The 24284-nt window shown below is 39.0% G+C and overlaps 1 protein-coding gene across 1 annotated transcript in view; it reads right to left on the bottom strand.

Annotated features, from left to right (window-relative positions):
• Window positions 1-24284, bottom strand: part of LOC114352291 (neurotrimin) — a 109350-nt gene that overhangs the window by 1841 nt on the left and 83225 nt on the right. Inside the window, exons 2-4 of the mRNA XM_028303827.1 lie at window positions 20522-20732; window positions 17077-17176; window positions 1072-1229 (exon numbers count right to left, since the gene is read on the bottom strand). Coding sequence (XP_028159628.1) covers window positions 1072-1229; window positions 17077-17176; window positions 20522-20732 — 469 coding nt within the window. The remainder of the gene's footprint in view (window positions 1-1071; window positions 1230-17076; window positions 17177-20521; window positions 20733-24284) is intronic.

Genomic DNA, 24284 nt, shown 5'->3' with positions numbered 1-24284 from the left:
CAAATGTATTCTACTCTGCCATTATAGTGGAGGAGGCTCATAGTCCAGCAGTGGACTGTAAAGGGCTGTTGATGATGATGATGAATGTTGCTACATTTTAAATTGGGTCAAGGAATACGTAATTATTATATTATTACGTTACATTAAAATCTAGGGAATGGTAAAACAAACTCCTTAATTTCAAAATAATTAAACAAAAAAAAACCTTTTATTTTGTAATTGGTAACGTGTCCTTTTTCTAGCCTTGAATTTATATTGTTTTAAGGCGGCACGTGTCTCATTAGGCATGATTAGAAAAACATGTAGATGATCTAGCTAATTCCATGTACTGGCAAGGAATATTAATTAAATTCCTATGAAACGTATGAAACAGTTTTTAACTACAATAATATTATTTAAAAATACTCTTTTTCTCTCATTTTTTTCTTTCTTTCTTTCATGATTTAAATTGTGGTACCACAAACCATGTGTACTTCAATGTGCTCACCAGTGTGCCTACCATGAGTTTACGTTAGGTGAGCTCGCTAGCGAATACTGCGAATACGTCAAAAAATTATATGAAGATTTTATTTCTTGAAAGTAGCCACTAGGGGCGCTGCACAATATGTCATACATTTAAATGTCATTTTTTTACGCAATCGCTAGCGAGCACACCTAACGTAAACTCATGGTAGGCACACAGAACTACTAGGCGCCCATGCGCGTGCGTTTAGCAGCAGACTGGTTTGCGTCCGCTAGGGCTGATGCCGCCGCGCTGCGCGTGATTCACCACTCGCTCTTCTCGGTACCAGTAGCCACAAGTGTGGTTATAAGTACTTACCAGACCTACTAGGCGCGCACGTGTAGTTTCCTGAATCGTGCGGCGCTGCGCGTGCGATCAGTAATCGACTGGTTCGCATTCGTTGCTCCGTCTCCACGCTAATGCCGCCACGCTGCGCGTAGTTCACCACAGTGGCGGCGTAGCATGGGTTGGCACCCGGGGCGATCACCCCCCCGTCCCCCCGTCATAAGTCCTAAGGCACCCCCCAGGATTTTGGGGTTATCTACCGATTCGAAGACAATCGTACTCACCCGAACTACTAGGCGCGCACGTGTAGTTCCCTGAATCGTGCGGCGCTGCGCGTGCGATCAGTAATCGACTGGTTCGCGTTCGCTGCTCCGTCTCCACGCTGATGCCTCCACGCTGCGCGTAGTTCACCACTTGCTCTCCTCGATACCAGTAGATGAAGCTGCAAAGGAAAAATCATTCTCAGAATGAAATAAATATAAAAATGTATTTATTGTCTTTGAACCTTAACTGCACAGGAAGTGGAATCTTACAAAGTACAGCTTCTACAATGGAAAGCGAAAGTTTAAAATCTATAAAAATGGAAATAATCCTTTTGACAGAAAATATGTTCTGATAATAATGAACGTAACGACAGGAGCCTAGAAATACAAAAATATTGGATTATGAGTAAGGTTACTAGGTCCTACCTTTTTTCAGGCTGAAAAATGAATATCATTATTTAAATTTAAATAGTCACAAGGACAAAGGAATATACATATGTAGATGGTACCTATAAGCATTGTAATTACTCGTTTGTTATTGTAAAAGCTTGACGAACTGTTTAATTATTGACGGTAACTAAGTTAACAACTCAGAATTGGTTTCACGTTACACCATGTCAAGTAACAACCCTGATATGTATTGTACACATGATTGGCAATTGTGGTCCAAACACAACACTAATCCGGAGTATGCTATGCAATCGATACAGCTGCATTAATGTTCCGCGAAGTGCTGATCAACGGTAACAGATGTATCCGAATCCTTGTGTAACCCGCATTAGTATTCTACTGCCGTCCTTGGTAATGGCAAGAATGCTTTTAACACGGGCTGCGGCGCTGTATGAACTCCCGAATAATGCAGTGAAATCGAACACTAACTCTATCGCACGTACATTATGAACCGAATTCCGACGGCGTCTGCATGAACCTGCTAAATTCGGAATAGAACCGCAAGCGATTAAATAGCAAATGCCAACACATGGAATTAAAATGTGTTTGCGTCATAATTGCAAAATTACATGCATTTGTATTTATAATTTAATTAAACCGCACGTTTTAAAACACACTCTTTATGAATAAGCAAAATGCTAATTTAGCGTTTGCTGCTAACATAATTAATAATGAGAAGTCTACAAACCATAAGGAAGAAGCTGAATGGATCAAGCACGAACAACAAAGATTTGCCCATATAGAAGAGATGGAATTTGAATCAGTCTCATTTGACACCTTTAAGAACATTATAGATAAATCGCATAACTGGAAAGCTCCTGGCTCTGATCAGATCCACAATTACTGGTATAAAAAATTTACTCATATACAAAAATACCTACACAACTTTATCAATCAGTTTATTACAAACCCTAATAGCATGCCCGCATATATGACAACTGGAATAACTTACATGATACCAAAAGATAAAAATGATGTATTAAATCCGAGTAAATATAGAATAAGAATAAGAATAAGAATAAGAATAAGAATAAGAATAAGAATAAGAATAAGAATAAGAATAAGAATAAGAATAAGAATAAGAATAAGAATAAGAATAAGAAGATTGACATCACAATTGACATTGAATGAAGAATGAGGTTTCCGACTAATTAATATAGTTATCTGTGAATGACGACCACATGCATTGAAGACCGCGTGCTGCCACGCAATAAAAACGTGATTTCATCTTTGGAGTTGGATTTCACCATTTTGATTCCTGATTTTGATTGAAGAAAGTGATTTATAGCCACACACCACAAAGGTCAAGCCAGAGAACAATAAAGTAAAGTAAAGCAGGCCCAAGACGACGCTAAACGGAGTGCTTGGCGTTTTGATTCCCATCCATTGCCTTGGTTTTTCGGCATGAAGTGCAAATAACTTGGTGAGAAAGTTATCCATTTACTGTTTAGTTCGATACATTATTCAGTTTAATAAAGATAAATACTACTTTACTTTCCCTATAGGATGCACTCATGCGCAGGGAGGGCCCCGAGAATGAAAATGGGGAATTGGAATGGGAATGGTGGCAACTTTGTATGAACCCAGCGCTTCATGATCATGGCCTCCGTCCATCATTTCACTGCGGCATACCGGTGCCAGGACGCCCTGATAGGTCTCCTACGCTTGCCGCGCATGACCCGCTGGTAAGTAACCCATCATTGTCAGTCTTTTGCAATTCTATTAAATATTTTCTTAGGTGATGTTTANTGGACTTCACCACTTTGATTCCTGATTTTGATTTTGAAGAAAGTGATTTATAGCTACACACTACAAAGGTCAAGCCAGAGAACAGAATAAATAAAATAAAGCAGGCCCAAGACGACGCTAAACGGAGTGCCCGGCGTTTTGATTTCCACCCATTGCCTTGGTTCTTTGGCATGAAGTGCGAGTAACTTGGTGAGAAAGCTAACCATTTACATAAAGTTTAGTTCGTTACATCGAATTTAATAAAAATAATACTAATTAACTTTCCCCCATAGGATGCACTCATGCGCAGGGAGGGCCCCGAGAATGAAAATGGGGAATAGGAATGGGAATGGTGCAACCTTGGAAGAACCCAGCGCTCTATGATCATGATCACGGCCTCTGTCCATCATTTTACTGCGGCTTACCGGCGCCAGGACGCCCTGATAGGTCTCCTACGCTTGCCGCGCATGACCCGTTGGTAAGTAACCCATCATTGTCAATCTTTTGCAATTCCATTAAATATTTTCTCAGATGATGTTTAAAAGTGAATTTTGTTTTCAGGGCGCGCAGAGGAGGAGGCAGGTCGTTCCAGCACCGGGACGCCGCAAATCTGAATGATCCGCGAAAAGCTGCTGTGCGATGTTTGGGTGTAGCAAATATGTGAGTGCATAGCCTCTTTGGATATCTACTCTGAGCTTGGGCCCATTCCAGTTTGCTGAACAGATACTTAGGCCTCGCACTATCCAGTATGCCAAACAACATGGTGGCCAGGTGCAATCTTCGCCGAGCAGCCATCCTTAACATGTTTGATGAGTTTAGGAATGGAGTGATGTGTGATCTCGGAGGAACAGTGAAACAAAAGCGGGCGCATGCGTTTTGTACCCTTTGAATGAGACGTGACGATCTACCCAGCAGGCACGGGCCATACACTGTGTCACAGTAGTTAAGTTTGCTCAATACTAGTGACTCACATAAAGACATTCTAAGGCTTTCGCTTAAATAGGGCCTCAAGTTGTATAAAATCTTTAAGCGGTAAAAGCAGTTCTTTGTGCACTCGAGTATATGGCTTTCAAACTTTAGGTTTCCGTCTATGACCACTCCCAGGTTTCTTACCTCTGCCACTCTTTCCAAAGGTTCTCCATTTATTCCAACATTGAGTTGTATGGTTTTAAGAGTCTCCAAGCTTTTACGTGTTCCTGTTAGCATGAACTTTGATTTTCTAGGGTTGAGAACAAGGCAATTGGCAACACACCAGTCAAAAATCTTACCTAGTTGGTTGTTAACCTTTATTATTGCATTTTCATGATTAGATGGGGTGAATGATGTATATAGTTGTAGATCATCGGCATATAGGTGGTATTGACAGTCCGTGATGCAGTTGATTATGTCAGCACTGTACAAAATGTACAGTATTGGACCCAATATGGATCCCTGAGGAACTCCGCGAGTTACTGGTTTTTGTTCTGACAATAATGCCAACCCATCCACCCCTTTCAGCTCTACATACTGCTGTCGTTGAGTAAGATAGCTATGGAACCATCGAATGGAGGAGCTATCTAGACCATAATAACGCAGCTTGGAGAGAAGCAAAGGAATATTAATAGAGTCGAACGCGCGCGAGAAGTCCAGCAGCACAAGCATCGAAACCATCCCTCCATCCTGAGCAGCGAGAAGGTCATCAATAACATCCGAAAGAGCAGNTATAATTGTAGATCATCGGCATATAGGTGGTATTGACAGTCCTTGATACAGTTGATTATGTCAGCACTGTACAAAATGTACAGTATTGGACCCAATATGGATCCCTGAGGAACTCCGCGAGTTACTGGTTTTTGTTCTGACAATAATGCCGACCCATCCACCCCTTTCAGCTCCACGTACTGCTGTCTCAGAGAGAGATAGCTATGAAACCATCGTATGGAGGAATCATCAAGACCATAATAACGCAACTTGGAGAGAAGCAGAGGAATATTAATGGAGTCGAAGGCGCGCGAGAAGTCCAGCAGCACCAGCGTCGAAACCAACCCCCCATCCTGAGCAGCCAGAAGGTCATCAACCACATCCGAAAGAGCTGTAGCCGTCCCAAAACCCTTGCGGAATCCCGATTGACGGCGCGGGAGCAGCCCCTGCTCCTCAAGGTATTTAGTTAATTGATCACAAACTATACGCTCGAGGATTTTGGACAAACATGGTAGGATGCTGATAGGCCTCAAGTCCTGAACTGAAGCAGGATGACCAGTTTTTGGTAGTGGCCTTACGACTGCCACCTTCCAACAGTCTGGAAAGATCCCTTGCAGTATAGAACTGTTCACTATGTCGGTGAGTGCTTTGAGTGAGTAAGGCAATGTGAGCATCAGCATATCCAGTGTGATGCCGTCACTTCCCTGAGCATTCGATTTGAGCGCTGTGATGGTTCTTAAGACAACGTCTGAGCTAACAGTATGGAGTGAGAATGATATAAGGTTCCTATGTCTGTGATATTCGTAATAGGTTNGTCCAGCAGCACAAGCATCGAAACCATCCCTCCATCCTGAGCAGCGAGAAGGTCATCAATAACATCCGAAAGAGCAGTGGCCGTCCCATAGCCTTTGCGGAATCCCGATTGACGTCCCGGGAGCAACCCCTGCTCCTCAAGGTATTTAGTTAGTTGATTACAAACTATACGCTCGAGGATCTTGGACAAGCATGGTAGGATGCTGATAGGCCTTAGGTCCCCAACTGAAGCTGGGTGACTAGTCTTTGGTAGTGGCCTTACAACTGCCACCTTCCAACAGTCAGGNGGTGAGGAGGATGTTTAAATCTACGTGTCTTGATCGGGGCATGCAGATCCATCAACCCTAGAATACACCGTCCCAGATTCTCAACCTTAGAGTTCACATCCACAACTCCCTCGAGATTGGACCAATCGATTGCACTGAGATCAGCTTCAAGTTGTTCTGGTATAATATTTTTTAATGGTCTATAAGTAACCCAGCGTGGCCGAACTTTCTCCTTCCGGACCTTAAATTCAACCATGAGCATGGCATGGCCACCCAGATCCGGTGAGTGCTTTACGGTGACCTGAACAGCCCCCATATCAGTGCATATAATGTCAATGAGAGTACTGCTGTGATCTGTGTAGTGTGTCGGCTCCGATATCACCTGCTTCAGATTAAGACTGTCAATGCATTGCATTAGCTCTCTGCACTTACTGTTACTTTTGTCTAGTAAGTTGATATTAAAGTCGCCGAGAAGCACCAATCCGTCACATTCTGCACAGGAGGCAATCGATTCAGCTATGGCGTCCAGGAATACACTAACGTCCTGCCATGGAGGTCTGTAGGCTGTGCCAACAATTATCTTTTTATTATTTAGATGTAGAGAGATCCACATCTGTTCAAAAATTAAACTTGATATCTATTCGTACCCCCTTACTAATAAAACTTACACGCTCGTTGAACAGTGTTTTAAAGTGACGTTTAGTATGGAAATGTCATTTTAAAACAGTGTTCAACAACTGTGTAACTTTTTATTAGTAAGGGGGTTATATTATAAATGCGAAAGTAACTCTGTCTGTCTGTCTCGCTTTCACGCCTAAACCACTGAACCGATTTTGATGAAATTTGGCATAGATATAGTTTGAGTTCCGGGAAAGGACATAGGATAGTTTTTATCCCGGTTTTTGAAACAGGGAAGCCGCGATAAAGTTTTTCTGTGACAGGCAAAATTCCACGCGGCCGAAGCCCGGAAAGCTAGTAACAAAATAAATCAAACTTGCCGTTAGCAGATGTTGCATAACCCTATCCACATAATGGCGCGGTGTAAAGCCAAAGCCCCGGGGGATTGTTGCATTAGTATCGAATTTGGTTACTGCAGGTCGAACGCTAATGCATCGATGGATCAATTAATAATGATTATATCAATTTTGTTGATCAATTAGTAATAATCCTACTAATATTATAAATGCGAAAGTTTGGATGTCTGGATCTGGTTTGATACTCTTTCACGCAAAAACTATTTTTATGACAAACTAAATCCAGTTTTGCGGGATCCTGCATTACTGAATCCCACGAAACTGGATTTCCTTGGAAACGAGCTCAAAATGTTTTAATTTAAGCTAGATTTTAATATTATAACACTTTATAAAAATATGTTTTAAGTTAGTCTAGTTTGTCGACAAATACTCGTATAATACAGTGTGTCACGATAAAGTGCACATTATGAAATTAGGTGAAACTAAACCTATTTTTGTCGACAAAAAAGAGGTCAAAAATTTTTTGTTTTTTTTTTAAATTTTCTATAGAATTTTTTTTCTTCCAATTCCTTAAAAAAAACCTTAGAAATTTTTGAACCTCTTTTTTGTCTATAAAAATATGTCTAGTTTCACTTAATTGCATATGTACAGTGTACACTAAGTATCGTCCTATTAGCTCTTTTAAAAACTCTATAACACCGCTGCAAAAGCCAGCTAAATAAAAACTAAACCAATCAACTAGGAGCTTCACATGGGTGCATGGCGCGGTCCGCCGAGCAGGACCACGGCCCCGGGCGGTATCAAACCCGCTACCCTGACCTATATCGGAGTTGTTATCGCCCCGCAGTTTAATCTGCGATGGTTAATAGAGCATTCTCCAACTTAGTTACTTGCTCACTTTAAGTTTACTTAACTTATTATTTCAGGTCGGTAGCGATTACATTCTATTAAAAATGTTGTAGGTAGAAGAGTTTGTAATTTTATCTCAGTATTTTTGCCACGGCCCCCTGGTCTAGTCTAGTAGTTTGCTCACTGGACTACTATGCCTGGGGTCACGGATTCGATCTCCGCACAGTAAAAACAATTGTGTCGATGAACATGTTATCTGTTTTTGTTTGCTCTGAATATGTTTGTAATAATAGTATTTTAGTATATTTGTATTTTAGTATATTTTTACATCCGTTTCTGGTAGCCATAGTTACATGTTTTGCTTAGTTTGGGACTGGCGTAGCGGAAAATGTTACGTCATAGACCCATAGTGAAAAATTCTACGTAACATGTTACGCTGTAATCTTTTCTTTGTAATACCTTATAAGAAAATCATAACAAAATGTTGTTGTGCTTATAAGAAAATCATAACAAATGAAGTTATTAAAACCATCTCTCCATGTCAATGATAACTCTTCCAAATAACAAACTCCATGAGTGCCATAAAATATCTCGCTTGTACTGTCATATCTTATAATATCTCCCAAGAAAAAGATAAGTGTATTGTATGTACAGTACCCGAGATCTATAAGTAACACGCGTAAATACAACATTTGGTCGCAAAGCTTCTGAGATTTGGCACGGCCCCACGAAGTCAGCCAGTCATTTAGAAAACAAAGATTATAAAAAATATACAAATAGAGGTAACAAAGAACGAAATATGAAACGTGAATACCTACTTATACTTAATTATTTAGTTTGAACATTTTTATTATTTTAATTTTTAAAATAAATTAAATCTTTTTATTCCTAAATTACTACACATTAAGCAGCATTACCCAATTTCCAATAGATTTCTATCTACTTTCTTTCTATAGAAAAATTGTCAACCGTCATCGTCACGACTATGGCCGTTGGGGCAGAAAAGTTCTCGAGTGGCGACCACGGGCTGGAAGACGTAGCGTGGGCAGGCCTCCTACTAGGTGGACCGACGATCTGGTAAAGGTCGCGGGCAGAACCTGGATGCAGGCAGCGCAGGACCGTTCATTGTGGAAAACCTTGGGGGAGGCTTTTGTCCAGCAGTGGACATAATTTGGCTGAAATGAACGAAACGTCAAAATCCCGCCAGCAGAAACGCTCGCTCTGCTCGCGTTCGTTCTGCGCTCGCGGCAATCGCTCCACTTTCTCATGGCGTGTCTGTTTTGGCCAGGCTTGTTTATAAGAGCGGTGCGTCGGTAAATATTCAATAGAAATGGAAGCAAACACACGGTTTACTCAGCCAGGAGCGTGCGTCACTACAGCGACCTCGGGAACACGAGATTCATCGCCGACGGCTCCCGACTATCTCACGATGTTTTTATTGTTTGGGGAGGTATTGGAGTAAGCTGTGCTCTATAATGGGAAATAGATAGTTGGTAGATAGCGGTAAAGCAGCTTAGATAAGTAGGTTTGTTTACATTTACTTACGTTGTGAAACGCATCAGTAACGTCACCTGCTAGATCTCGAAAATAAACAAAGACCGCGCTTATCCCTTTTGGCGGTTATCACACTGCGCCGCGCTCCGCCGCGGTACGCGGGATGACAGATTTAATCATTGTATGCAAGTACCTCAGTTTGTATAGAAAACACGCGCGGCACAACACACTGACTACGCGTCTGCGCGCGGGATTTTTTATATAAAATGACGCGCTCCGCAGCGGAGCGCGGCGCAGTGTGATAACCGCCATAACCGCCTTTCTCCTAAAATATTTTTAGTTAAGTGCATCATAAAGATCAAGTCTGTCTACCTATCACTGTTGTGATTCATCTAAGATATTTCAGTAACCTTGTTTTCCATGCACAACAAAGAACTAAGAACTAACTTACTCTACAATTTATTCTTACAAATTTATGCCACTCGCGTACTGCACGTTGCATAAATGCAACTTTCTCACTCTCGTTTACTTCGTAAACTCTGTTTACGCCAGGCGTGGATACGAGACGCGGGCGTGGCGTGAACGTGACGCGGACGTGACGCGGGCGTGGCAGCCTGGCTTCTGGAACCGCGCCAGCCTCGCCTCCATTGAGAGCTGGATGGAGCCCGAATAGTGTCAATATCTTATTTGAATAAAGCCATTCTACTGAATAAATAAACTTAAAAATGTCGCCGCGAATCTGGAATAAGCGAATGCTTTCTGCAATCAAGATGTCGGTTAAATCTAGAGTTTAGAGATAGTGAAATAAAATATGTATAAACTAGTTCTTTTTGTTCTATTTGCGTGGCTTTTCCATTATCTAAGATTAGCATTTCTTTGGAACGTATCTTTTTTATCATTGCCTATTTCTTTCTAAGTTTTAACTTTTAAAAGTAATTTAGTTCTTCTCGGAATCGGAGTAATCCTTTTTTACTTAGGTAATTGTATGAGAACCGTAACGAAATTACTTACATAGTACCTACTTAAATTCCAAATTGCTTACTAAATAAATGATCATTCGACCTTTTATTCAGCTAATTAATTGATTAATCTGTCGATATGAAATAATTGTAGCTCGTAAATGTAAAACCTAGTGCATTGTGAAATCGAAAAAGGTAAATTAACTTGAACATTTTGTCAAGCCTAATTTTGCCTTCTAGCTCAGACAAACAACAAAGTGTGATCTAGAAAATTTAACCAGTGACTTTTACATATTTATCGCCTGTTCGCCCAAAGGCCAAGGCATAAAAACGTCAGCAAAGTAGTTCCAAACACGACGTCCGCGCAGAGCGGCGCTGGCGTCGCGCCAGGCGGCCATATTGAGCCCGGTTTATGCGCCCAGACATGCTCAATAGGCTGCTTCAACTTGTAGCAAAATGCGGAGTTAAACTATGTAAGATACATTGAAAAATACCTGTATTTGCCTGACGTTTCGACCGAGTTGCACCGGCCGTGGTCACAAGCGTTGAGTGCGCGATCCGTATGGTGGGTAGAATCATTTAATTCTAACCCCATATTATTATTTCTTCTCCAAGTAATTTCCTGTTTAAATCAATTCAAATATGCAACGCGAAAGTTTAAAATTAATCAAGTAAGTTAGTTCGGGGACGTAACAATGTGCCTGGTTGTAGCGAGATTAAAAAATATTATGACAAGAGAAATTGGTTTAATGAAAGAAAATAGACTCACTACCACTAAGGTTATTTCAACCAAAGGACAACCACTGTTGGACAAAGGCCTCCCCAAGAATTCCACATCGTAACACGTTGTTCTCACTGTTTTGACTTCTTACTCAGCTTTCGTAATGCCTCCTGACTGAGTATTTACAGAGTTGAACTATCGCGACTCGATTCTAGGGTTCGACAGACAGTTTATCAAAAAAAGAAGAATGGTATCGTGAAGCTGTATAAGTACATACGTGTAAACGTTAAAGCAAGGTTTTGATTTCGGCTGTTACAAACCATGCCATAGAATCGACCCGCACAGGGGNGAATTTTTACAAAATCCATCCTACAATTATACAATTTCTACAAAACATTATGCAAACATGGACAACACAGCTTAAAATGAATTCAGATATAGGTACCTTACACTCCGAACCAATACATATCAAACGCGGCATCTTCCAAGGGGACGCGCTGAGCCCACTCTGGTTCTGCCTCGCTCTCAACCCTTTGTCAAATAGCCTAAACTCTACAGATCTCGGATACTCACTAACACAGCAGACACACACAGAGACACTCACTGGCAAACTAAGTCATCTCATGTACATGGATGACATTAAATTGTTTGCGGCATCGGAAAATGATCTCGAAGTGCTTGCAAATATCACGGAGAAGTTTTCCCTTGATATTAATATGGAATTCGGGATAGACAAGTGCAAGATAAACTCCATTAAAAATGGTCAGAGATACCAACATTCCTATCAGCTAGACACAGGTGAGACAATAACGCCCTTAGATGAAACTGACACTTACAAATATTTAGGTTACAATCAATCCAACTTAATAGACTATAAACAAAGTAAAGAACACCTGAAGAAACAATTTAGAATCAGACTTAACGCTATTTTATCTACACAATTAAATGCTAGAAATTTGATCAAAGCTATTAACACATACGCAATACCTATCCTCACATATTCTTTTGGAATCATAAATTGGTCTAAATCCGAATTAAAGGCACTACAACGCACCATACACACAAGTATGACAAAACATCGAAAGCACCACCCGCGGTCATGTGTTCAGCGCCTGACATTGCCACGGATAGATGGAGGTAGGGGCCTTATAGATATAGCTAATTTATACGCAAAACAAATCACTAACCTACGTAGCTATTTCCACAATAAATCAGAAACATCATCGTTACATAGACTTATCTCACACAATGATTGCAAGCTCACACCTTTGAACCTAAAAGACCAAGAAGCACAAAACAGTGAAAAGCAGACCCACAGAGACACTAAACTACAGGAATGGATAAGGAAATCTCTCCATGGGAGGCATCTCCAAGATCTTCTCCACACTAACGTCGACTATAAAGCGTCGAACGAGTGGCTGAAGCGAGGAGAGCTATTTCCAGAGACGGAGGGATTTGCTCTAGCCATACAGGACCAAGTTATAGAAACTCGTAATTACCAAAGATACATCATGAAGGTGCCAAACTGACAAACTGATAGCTGCAGACGATGCAATAGTTCTCCGGAAACGATACAACATATCACAGGTGCATGTAAGGCCATAGTTCAAACAGATTATAAACACCGGCATGATCAGGTTGCAAACATAATTCATCAAGCAATAGCCCAGAAACATAAACTAATAACTTCACCACCCACCCCATATTACAAGTACAACCCTGAAACCGTTTTGGAGAACACTTCTCATAAACTATATTTTGACCGCGCGATTCTTACTGATAAAACAGTACATTTTAACAGGCCAGACATAACCCTCATCGATAAAATCAATAAAACTGCACACTTGATCGACATTGCTATCCCTAATACTCACAACCTACAAAAAACAATAGCGGAAAAAATTTCAAAGTATCCAGACCTTAAGGACGAGATAACTCGTATGTGGAGATTAAATAAAGTAAGTATCGTGCCTATAGTTCTGTCCACAACAGGAGTCATTCCAGTACAGCTTACCCCGTCATTCACTCAGAAGCCTGGACTTACCCGATTATATTTCCACACAACTACAAAAGGCCAGCATTCTAAACACATGCAGAATTGTCCGGAAATTTTTACAGTCAAATAATTAGATGTAATTAGACCTTAATACATTTTTATATTTAAGTTATATTGAATTGGTATTCACTTGGTTCAGGCCCGTGAATATCATTAAAAAACCGATGGCATTAGAAGACTCATCGTGATACACATAAGTAGGTATAAATAATAAATAATAATAATAAATATCTTTGGACAATCTCACACAGCGCCATCTAGCCCCAAAGTAAGCAATTAATATGCTTGTGTTATGGGTGCTAGCTTAACGGATATACTACTTATATACTTTTTTTTTAAATACATACATATTATACATAGTAACACCCAGACCCGTCACAGAAATTAAAATTCATCATTTCAATTTCTGCCCGGCCGGGAATCGAACCCGGGACCTCTCGGCATAGTAGTCCGTTCTGAACCACTACACCAAACGGCCGACTATTAATATATATAATTCCACATCACTAACGATATAGTACTGGTCTATGTAAATCAAAAAGACTAGGGATGATAAAAAATACTATATTAAAATCTTCACAGAAAACGTATTAAGGCTTGTGTTTTTATCACGCTATTCATACTTTCAAAACACCAATAAGTAATAAAATTGGATTTAGAGGCGCTATTGTAGGGACCTGATATAACATTATTTTATAACTTTTATACGCCTGGGGCTCGGTATACATAACTTATGGGTTGACCTGAATAAAAAATGTCATCTCTACACACGAAGCGTATCATCCTATCAATATTCAAATTGAAGGTCCCCAGCCAAGAGATCTCAGACACAGGGTCCCATTAAACGGTGATAGTCAAAGAATGCCTCACTTAGGGACCCCAGCCGACCCTTTTATCTGAAAATGAGCTTATCATGTTTATGGATGCGAAGACTAAATGTATAGGTGCGGGTGTGAAAGGTACGTACACGATAACACACTTCCATTATACAGCCGGAGCTGAAAGACGGGGCCGTCTATTCAAGTTACGATACCGCGTGCACCAGTAGGTATCTATCTATCTATCTATCTAAAATCTTAGATATTGAAAATTATAAATAACTTGAAAAAATCGAACTGCCTAAGGCGGGAATTCAGTTCGATTTTTTCAAGTTATTTATAATTTTCAAATTAGTTTGAGATGCGACTCTTAACGCTAAAAATTAAATAACTATCTTAGATATTATCAAGATCTATTTCGGTTTTGGGGTTTTACATATTAAAAGAAAAAGGTATTGGCTATAGTGAGACCTTTTTTCAAGTTTATGAAATACTCAAGTCTCATAGGTAAGTCATTTATATGTTCTCAGTTCGATGTGCAGTTTCAAGACTTCAGATAATGATTTCACCGTACCACGTTAGATGTCTTTCATCTTAAACTATTAAAATGTTTGGGTAGGACTAGATATGTATAATGTAGGTATTTAATTAGAACCTGTTTTTTTCAAATAGACTATAAAATTTTAAAGCAGAATTAGCGTCTTCAAGTTATTCATAATAATAACTACCAAGGAATTTACATTCAAAGTTCAGAAATAGTTACTTAAGTTTTGTTTAAATTATGAAACCTAAAGTCTACGGCTTTATATTTATTTAAGTAGACTAGACATTTATGTTTAAATATGCCATACAAATTAAGATTAAGTCAAGCTTATTCAAATTACTTATCTAGCAGAGGATTACATCAATTCAAGTTCAAAAAAATAGTGTTTAAAACGCGGCATTAAAGTTAAGAAACCACTCTACTCAGCCCTAGTAAATCAAAAGCGTTTCTTGTAAAGAACGCGAAGTGCTTTAAACAAGTTTACCATTTATAAGGTAGTGGCCACTGGCCAGCCCTAAGAGCGGTTTCAGACTAGCGTTTTGTTGTTTTTGTCGTTTTCAGCATACGCGTTTACACGCGCGCTGTATTTCGCGCTTCGTAAAACCAGACTTGCGTACATGGACCTCAGATCATAGGTACATGGACATTATACGGCGTGTGCTCTCGAACCGCTAGTAGACTAGTGGTGTCTTTACCGGCTCGCGCTTCTAAGAGCTTACTTGACAATTATTAAGCTCGTCAACATTCTTCCAAGTACTGCGTGTGGAAAAAGGTGAGCCTATACGCACCTACATGTGCTCCCAAAGACGAGCTTTTTTACGCTTGTAAAAAACGCTAGTCTGAAACCGCTCTATCAGAATGGTCTCATTACACTCACGTCACGTAGCGTGACCCAAATATGTCGCTAGGTCCACCCAATGTGAACAACCAGAGAAATGTTCTCCTTTATTTATAATCTTTGAAATTACATCGCGAAAACGTCTTGTTAAGTTTCATAATGAGATTTTGGAGTGGCCCATTCTTTTTCTCAAGTGATTGGAGAGCGTTATTTAACGGCGAAACGGGCGAATAAATAACGAGACAACTAGTCATTTGTTTAATTAATTAAATGGTTTCAGCGATTTGTCTTCATACCTCGAATCTTGACACATTTCTCTCATTTCAGCTGTCGTTTGTGTTGTTACGGAAATGTGAAATGTTTTTGGAAACGTATTAAGCATTTGTAATCACGTGTCGGGAATCTTATGATGTTTTAATACGTTTTACTATTAAGTAGGTTGTTATTTTATTTTATACTTACTTGTAAAAAACTCTATGCCGTATAACATCAAATACGGTCAGAATATAATTTATGCATTCACAAACCAAGCGGGGGCTGCTTCACTTTGATAATCATTAAAAGCACAGCCGCCACAAAGCTGTAGGCTGCAATATGGAAAGGAAAACGCTGAATAAGCTCACTATGGTAAAATGAATGTAAAGTAACATGTAGAATTCAAAAATTACATAAAGCGCCAGTTAAATACTCGTATTAACCACGTTAATCGGCTTTTTACCGCAGCCCGGTCCGCACTGACGCTGCAAATAAATGAACCCATCGCAGCATTTTAGTCAGCGGCCCTACTCCGAAAAGCACATCGATATATTCGGCTCTTTCACTCACCTTGGGGTGTCAGCGTGAATGAGAGAGACGGTCACAGAAATAAATAGTTATCGTTTTGCCGAGCAGACCCCGTGGCCACAGAACAAAGAGAAAAACCAGTTCAGCTCTCGAGTGCGGCTCATTAGACCTCAATTACTGAAAGCTCTATGGCGGCATAAAGGCGTCGAGTGTTTGAGCCGGGGTAATCTTGCTTAACAACACATAGCCCATAGAAATAGAATAGCCGTAGTATGGGGACGATAGTATTGCTAAGCTTTGTAACGACTTATCACTGCATTCACATTACCGTGTCTAATTAGTTCAAGACAAAGAGATGTCTTTAGGGCTAGTCTGTGACTTGAATATGGTACAAAGATCCATTTAGAGTTTCCATTAAGAACCACTTACCTACCTCAAAAGCTATTTTTATAAATAATCATAGAGTAAACAAATCCGAGTACCCTTTAGTAGTTTATTCTCTTTTGTCAATTTTGTTGTAGTACATCACGTTATTAAAGTTTAGTAAAATTAACAGGAAGCTCAGATCATTCGTTTTTCGGCCGTTCATTTGTCGGCCGTTTGGTGTAGTGGTTCAGAACGGACTACTATGCCGAGAGGTCCCGGGTTCGATTCCCGGCCGGGCAGAAATTGAAATGATGAATTTTAATTTCTGTGACGGGTCTGGGTGTGACTATGTATAATACTTATGTATTTAAAAAAAATAAAGTATATAAGTAGTATATCCGTTAAGCTAGCACCCATAACACAAGCATTAAGTTGCTTACTTTGGGGCTAGCTGGCGCTGTGTGAAATTGTCCAAAGATTTATTATTTATTTATTTATTTATTCTTCAAAGAATCATGTTCATTAACTGTGGAATCGAAACCAACTGCGTATGCCCTTAAACTAGATCGACCAGCGAATCGCTTCATCTGCTCAAAGCTTTGACGGCAATCCTAATGAACGAATAATCTGAGCTAGCCGTTCTCTTTGATCAGGTGATACTTCCATTTGATCGCATAATATTCTCACCTCGGTGGGTCCGGCGCGTGTTTGGCGACGCAAGTGAGATTGATGTCCGAACCAGCCCGGACGAACAACTCGGGCCCGGACAGGATTTCGGCCTTTGACACTGCGGGCAAAATAATCTGTTACAAAACACTGATAGGTTATCGTTATTGGGTATCGCGTGAATAATGGCGGGTCAACAATTTATTTATGTCGCTCATACGAGTTGGATGTCGAACAATGCAGTTTAACTAAAATTATAACATTGTAATTAGAGACTGAAAATAAACGATCATTCAGTGTTGTGAGTAAAAATGAATTGATATAATTATGTCGCTAAATATGTAGAGCGTTTTCATTATGTAGTAAAACATTACCTATACTTATAATAAATCTGTAGAGAGGTCAATTCTGTACATTAAATATATTTTCAAAATAACTATCAGGGGGTGATTAGTGATCGATACTGATGATAAAAATGCAATCAGTAAAATTTTTGTCTGTCTGTCTGTCTTTCTGTCTGTATGTTCCTTATAGAAACAAAAACTACTCGACGGATTTTAACGAAACTTGGTACAATTATTCTTCATACTCCTGGGCAGGTTACAGTATACTTAGGAATTCCCCCGGGAACGGGAATTAGCGGGAAAATCCTTTTGTATGAAAAATCTAAACCGCTTAAGTTAGACGCTTGAAATTTGGCATGCAGGTACCTTAGTTAACTTAAAGCTTAGTTACAATAGGATATTGCAAAATTCTAACGGGAACGGGAGTAAGCGGGAAAAAACATTTGTATGAAAAATCTAAACCGCTTAAGTTAGACGCTAGAAATTTGGCATGCAGGTCCCTTAGTAAATTTAAAGGTTAGTTACAACAGGATATTGCGAAATTCCCACGGGAACGGGAGTTAGCGGGAAAAAACCTTTGTATGAAAAAATCTAAACCGCTCAAGATAGATGAAGGGAGTAAAACGGGATCCACGCGTACGAAGTCGCGGCCGGCCGCTAGTTTTTCCTATATTTGCATTATATGACAATGCTTCATGCCAAATTTCAAGATTCTGAGTTTACGGGAAGTATCCTGTAGGTTTTGATTCCTTTGCGAGTGTCGAAAATTTGTTGAAAATATCGACATAATCGGCTGTATCTTTTGATTGGCTTGGTATAGAAGTTTGATATTTTCACAGCTTAAAGGGACAATAGATCTGAGTATTTCATGTGAATTTCAGCTTGATACGTCCACGCGTTCTTGAGATAAAGGGTCTTGACAGACAGACAGACGGACAACAAAGTGATCCTATAAGGGTTCCGTTTATTCCTTTTGAAGACGGAACCCTAATAGTCTGATGTGCAGTCGTCTGTACTATAAATCTATCTATATCTACAAAACCGAAAGGTCACTGATTGACTGACTCACTCATCACGAAATCTTGGAAACTGCAAGTGCAAGGAGTCTCAAATTTCGCATGGGGGTTCCTTTTAGAATGTAAGTGCTCACTAAGACGGGGTGCTCACTAAGACTTTGGAAGGGATTTTGCAAAATTCAACCCCTAAGGGGGTAAACGGGCTCCACACGTACGAAGTCGCGGGCGGCCGCTAGTACCTATTATAAATGAACTTCTCTCTACCGTATCGCCTTCAGAGACATACAAAGTAAAGACTGCTAAAATCATGACCCTTCCTTTTGGTTTCCCGCAGTTGGGTAAAAAGAAATATTAACGTGAAAGTTTGACATACGAGTCCATGTTTTGCCTTCAGATTTTAGTTTGAAACGACGACAGGCTGCATGCATCAACAATTTCGGCTCTAGTTGAGATTAAATATTCGGGACCCAAACTTTTACCAGATAGTTTATGCGGGGCGAGTGAGGGTAAGCCTTGTAAACAATATGTAGTTTTTTTGTCATTACACCAGCGACGGCCATTAATATACTGACCTACATAAGTTTTTGTAAGAATTTATTCCGTGTGGAAAGTGGGACATGCCGATCTCGCTCAATGAAATATGGTATAGCAGAGAGAACAATGCCAATCACAAATTAAAACATACTCGACTTCATTGCGGGCAGTTTCGTTTGAGACATGCATAACTTTGTAGTCGGTAGCCTAGTAAAGTTCATTGTGTATTTTAGGGAAACGGTATTCAACAGAAATCTTTGCTAATCGACCTAACCGAGGGCAGTCGCGTTCGTGTTATTACGTAAAGCTAAAATCAACATTTTCTTTTGCGTAAATCAAGTTAAATATTTGGGATAATTCTGCGGTTTTTAGACTTACTGCCGGATAAGCTTTTTAGAATGGCCGAACCATTATAAAGGGAGTGATAGGTTTGTATTATGAAATTAATTCTTTCCCAACCCGTCTGGCCAAAGCGTGGGGAGTGTAGGCCAACAAATCCCCTATTTAAGTCCCCTCCGGTAAGTCGGAGAGGGTTGTACTCCTGAAGTGGAGATTAAATGGTGGATGATGATGATGATGTTGAAATTAAGCTCAACGCTGAATTAATTTGAGCCTTTGATTGGTTGAATATAAATTTATTAGTAGCTAGTAACAGAACAGATAAATGTATTCTTGAATTTAAATTAAAGCTTCACCGTTTTAGGCATATTACGGAGCCAAGGAGCACGAAATTCTATTAGAAAATATAAAATACCGTGTCAATAGCACAGTGTTTGTAAATGGCCCTCAGCGCGTATCTATCATTTCCATATAATTTACTCCCGCTCGAGAGCTAGTTTTCCGAATGGCTATAGTTTTAGAGAGAGCTCTCTAGGGCTTAACTTCAAACAATTTATGAGAATACATTAAAACTCGGTCTTAGACTCAAGTAGGTGCTGTGTTTGCTTGATGGCTCGTGTATTGTTTTAGTATATTGTTTGTAAATACCAAGTTAATAGCATTAGCATATTGGAGTTATTGTTACCGGAGTTTACAATATTAAAATAAAGTTTGTTTGTTTTACGAGCAACGGATCTTAGAGGGTTTCTGAAGAAATGAAACCAATGTGAAGGGTAGGTTAGGGACTGTTGCTTATCTTGGACAAACTTTACCAACGTAAGCAAATTTTTAACAAATTTCGAACAAATTGAGTAAAATGATATCCTTTTTTCAGCAGGCAACCCCCACTATCAAACATTTTTTTATCAAGTCCCAGCTCTTCGAATTTATCAATTTTAAGTAACTTAGCGCACTCACCAACAATGTTAGTCGAAACGACACAACGGAATGATCGTAGGCTCAGTGGGCATATAGTACTCGTACATCTCTATCAAACTTTTCTCTCACACAAATCATATTTCCCACTACTTTGCTAGATTATAATAACTTTAATTGAGTGTACTTAAAACCAACTGTCATCCGAAACGAAAGACTGATCCTTGGCTCAGTAGACACATAGTAAGTACCTACTCTTTTCAAATGGGTACTTGAAGCCTTGAAATTATATTATTTATGATTAAGTAATGCACTTACCAACAACTGTTAGGCGAAAAGACAAGCTGATCTTTGGCTCAGTGGACACCTGGCACTCGTACGCGCCGGAGTCCCTCGGCTGCGCCGGCGCAACCCTCAGCGTCCACTCGTCCGAGCCGTCCGCGTGTAGCGCCGCGAACCGCGCGTCGCTGCTATACGTATGTACACCCACTGTTAGGATGTGCAGATCCCGTTTTCGTATCCAGGATACCTGAAACAAAATAATCTTAAGTCAAATGGTCATTAAATAAAAACATAGTAATATTATAAGTTGTTGGAACAGTTCTTATTTAAATAGTGCTTCAACCACATCAACGCGCGCAGATCGCCATCGCCGGCGCGATCACGGTGCGATCATAGGCCAATGACAGGTCGCGCGACCTGTCATTGGCCTATGATCACGCCAGCGATGGCGATGCGTTGGTGTGGATGAAGCTTAAAAATTAAAGACTGAATGAAGTCATAATAAAGCCTTGAACACTATGGGATGAATGGAGCGACGTTATCTTAAGCTTATGAAATATAATTTCTAACTATAATCTCTCAGCAAATTTAATCTGTGATAACTCCAAGGACAGACGATAACTAATTAACTGTGATTGTAAAAGCGACAGAGCTCTTAGTACTCCTGAAGGAGCCTAGCAACGGATCGCCATTGGCTAATTGATGATTGTTAAATAAGTTGGATAAGAATATTCATAAAACAAATATTTGTAGTCTGGAATGAAAATAATTCTTAGTACTGATGAATATTTCAGCACTATTGGAGCAGACAGAATAATTTTGCAACTTGAAGTGTTTATTGTTTAATCACACTTAAAATGTTTATTTTCTGATGCTTGAATGAATAATTATTGATAAGTTGAAGACTAAATTAGTCTAAAGAACAGTCAAATGCACTAAATACTAAGGCTGGGTTGCACCATCTTACTTTCTTAAACATACGTCAAAAATGTTTCAAACTCCACAGAAAAAACATCGGTTATCATTATAATTACGGTTAAAGTTCGTTGGTGCAATTCAGCATAAGTATCAATAGTACCTATACAGGTATGTTATCAGATTATACAATCTGATATCATCCTACTAATATTATAAATGTGAAAGTTTGGATGTCTGGATGTCTGGATGTTTGTTACTCTTTCACGCAAAAACTGTTGAACGAATTTCAATGAAACTTTACAGTATTATTGTTTATAACCCAGATTAACATATAGGCTATAATTTATGATGATCTGTGACAAACGAAATTTCACGCGGGTGAAGCCGCAGGCAAAAGCTAGTTAATCATAATTCAGCGACTTCCAAAACCACACTACATTTTGTGAGTAGGTATGTTTTCGGATTGTAACTAGTAACACAATGTGTGCAAAGTTGCAAGTTCGGTAGAGTTCCGTATTCGAACACGAACAATCAGGCTCTACCGGGAAGTTAAGCCGCTCCCCCGCTGCTAATGTATCTTCATTGTCGGCTTAAGCATACACACGCCGTGAATCAATATTAGCTTATTCATCAATCAGCATCGGACCTGATTGTGTTGTGCAATACGGCCAAATACAACTGCTTTTGCAATAGAATTATGGAATATCTCAAGATTAGTTTAATGCAATCTTAATGTGAATAAGCCGTTGCAATGGTTTGAGTAATTTCTTACTCAAACCACTGCAATATTGTGACATTATGTAGCCATAATAAAAAGGCATTAAAATCGAGAAGCGAAAATAAATCGCTGTCTGGAACCAACTTTCTAACCCTGTTCATAGATAACAAAAACAACCTTACGTGAATTATGTATAAAGTTCACTAGTCTACTTTAAAGCAGATAATCTTAATTATGGATATTTTAATTATGTAATTGAAAACCTAAAAAATGTTAGTTAAACAAAAGGCAACTTACCTAGACTCTACTACAGACATTATAATCAAAGAAGGACCTCAAAAAAGTACTATGATAGCAAAAAATAATATGAAAAAGATAATGAAAGACAATAGTTAACAAAGATCAAACAAAACCGTAATGCTCTTAGTCAAAGATTAATCTCTACCTGACTAGAGTAGAGCTTACAGATAATTTTGGTATAAAACAATTGAAGTTTCGAATAAAAACGGAATAATTTACTAGCGAATTGTTCAAACAGTACAAAGTGATTACGGAGAATTTCAGTCTTGCATTTAATAGGACCGCATTGGATGAGTTTCATTCGGAATTTGTATTCGGCACGATTCGCCGAGGGTTTAAAAACTTTCTTCGTAGCACGGTTTAAGCGTGGCGGAGACAGAACTAACTGGATATAACTGGATATCCCCCAAACCATTCTTTCTCCCGCCGAAGTTTTTATGGGTCAAACCTAGATCAAGCCGGATTGGACTCATTGCGGCGCAACGGAATGGCATTGACACTACTTACTCTAGATTGCGTTATGTAAATTACTCTACTAAGACTGAGCCATTCTTTGTAAGCACTTGGCTTATTGTTATCGCTTTAGATATTGCTTGACCACATCATAGCATGTTTTTGTTTCTTCTGCTAAAGTAAATATTTTCTTCGCATTTTAGATGAATACGTATTGACGTATTACGAGTTCGTAAGTGGTGTGAATAGATAGAATGTACGTTTTGTAATTAGTAGTAAAAACATAACCCTCCTTCTGGCGCGGGTAAAAACCAAATTTTAACGTTATCAAATTCAATACACTCTATAACTCCAGTTAAGTGAGGTGTCAAACGTTTATTCTACTCAATAAAACGAATAACGTAAATGTTTGCGTTAGTTTTTAAGATTAATAAACTTGAAAGTACACTTTTCTGTTTCGTTAAATATTTTACAAACTGGACCGTGCGCGTAATTATACTGTAAATAATTAAATGTGTTCAGGGTCTGTGGGTTTACCCGAATCAGGAATAATCAACAAATTGGTTAATCGAATAATAAATTAAACATTTTTACCCGTGAACATGCGTCTATGTTGGTGATATAAATAAGTTGTTACGTGAAAAGCTGTGTTTATTGTCAATATTTGTAAATTATTTTAATTAATATTTGGATTAACAGTTTAATCAATAGTTTTAATGTTATTGATCTATCATTCCATTTTTCTAGTGCGCAACATAACAATACGTTAGTTTACTAAGCTGTGGTATCTCCTAAACCAAATAAATAAAACATTTTGATTTATTTCTTTCTTTTTAACCTAAATTAACGCGTACTATTTGCTTAAGTGACAATAAATATATTCAAAGCTTGAGTTGCACCATCTTAATTTAACCGTAACTATAACAAGGTTTATGTATGAAGTATGTCAGACTTTTGACATTTGTTAAAGTTAAAGTAAGATGGTGCAACTCAGTCAAAGAATATAAAAATATTTACACAGACTCAGAATATTATGATATTATAATTATTGTGCCTTTTCAGCAGAACTGAGCCTAACCCCATGAGTTTAATTGTTTTTTCTACGACTAAATATTGCTAAATTCTTTTGAAGATCTGAGTACCTAATAAAAGAGCGCGTGACAATAGGTACCATTTTTGTTCAGTCATTTAGCGAGGCATTGCGTGTCTGTCCTACACCTTTGTACTGTCTATTTGAACTAGACAGTGTCTGGCTACTTATTTTTACTTTTATTAATATAAATATGAATAATAATAAATAAAATAAAAAGTATTTGACGAGAAAGCCAAGCTAAGATATAGAAATTCTTGCTGAAAAGTATATCACATATATCACAACTAGCAACCTGACATGTAGCTTGATGAAATAAT

This window comes from Ostrinia furnacalis, unplaced genomic scaffold, assembly GCF_004193835.3.
Source record: "Ostrinia furnacalis isolate ACB-3 unplaced genomic scaffold, ASM419383v2 OfSCF1306, whole genome shotgun sequence".
Lineage (NCBI taxonomy): Eukaryota > Metazoa > Arthropoda > Insecta > Lepidoptera > Crambidae > Ostrinia > Ostrinia furnacalis.
This window is presented reverse-complemented; position numbering and strand designations above follow the sequence as displayed.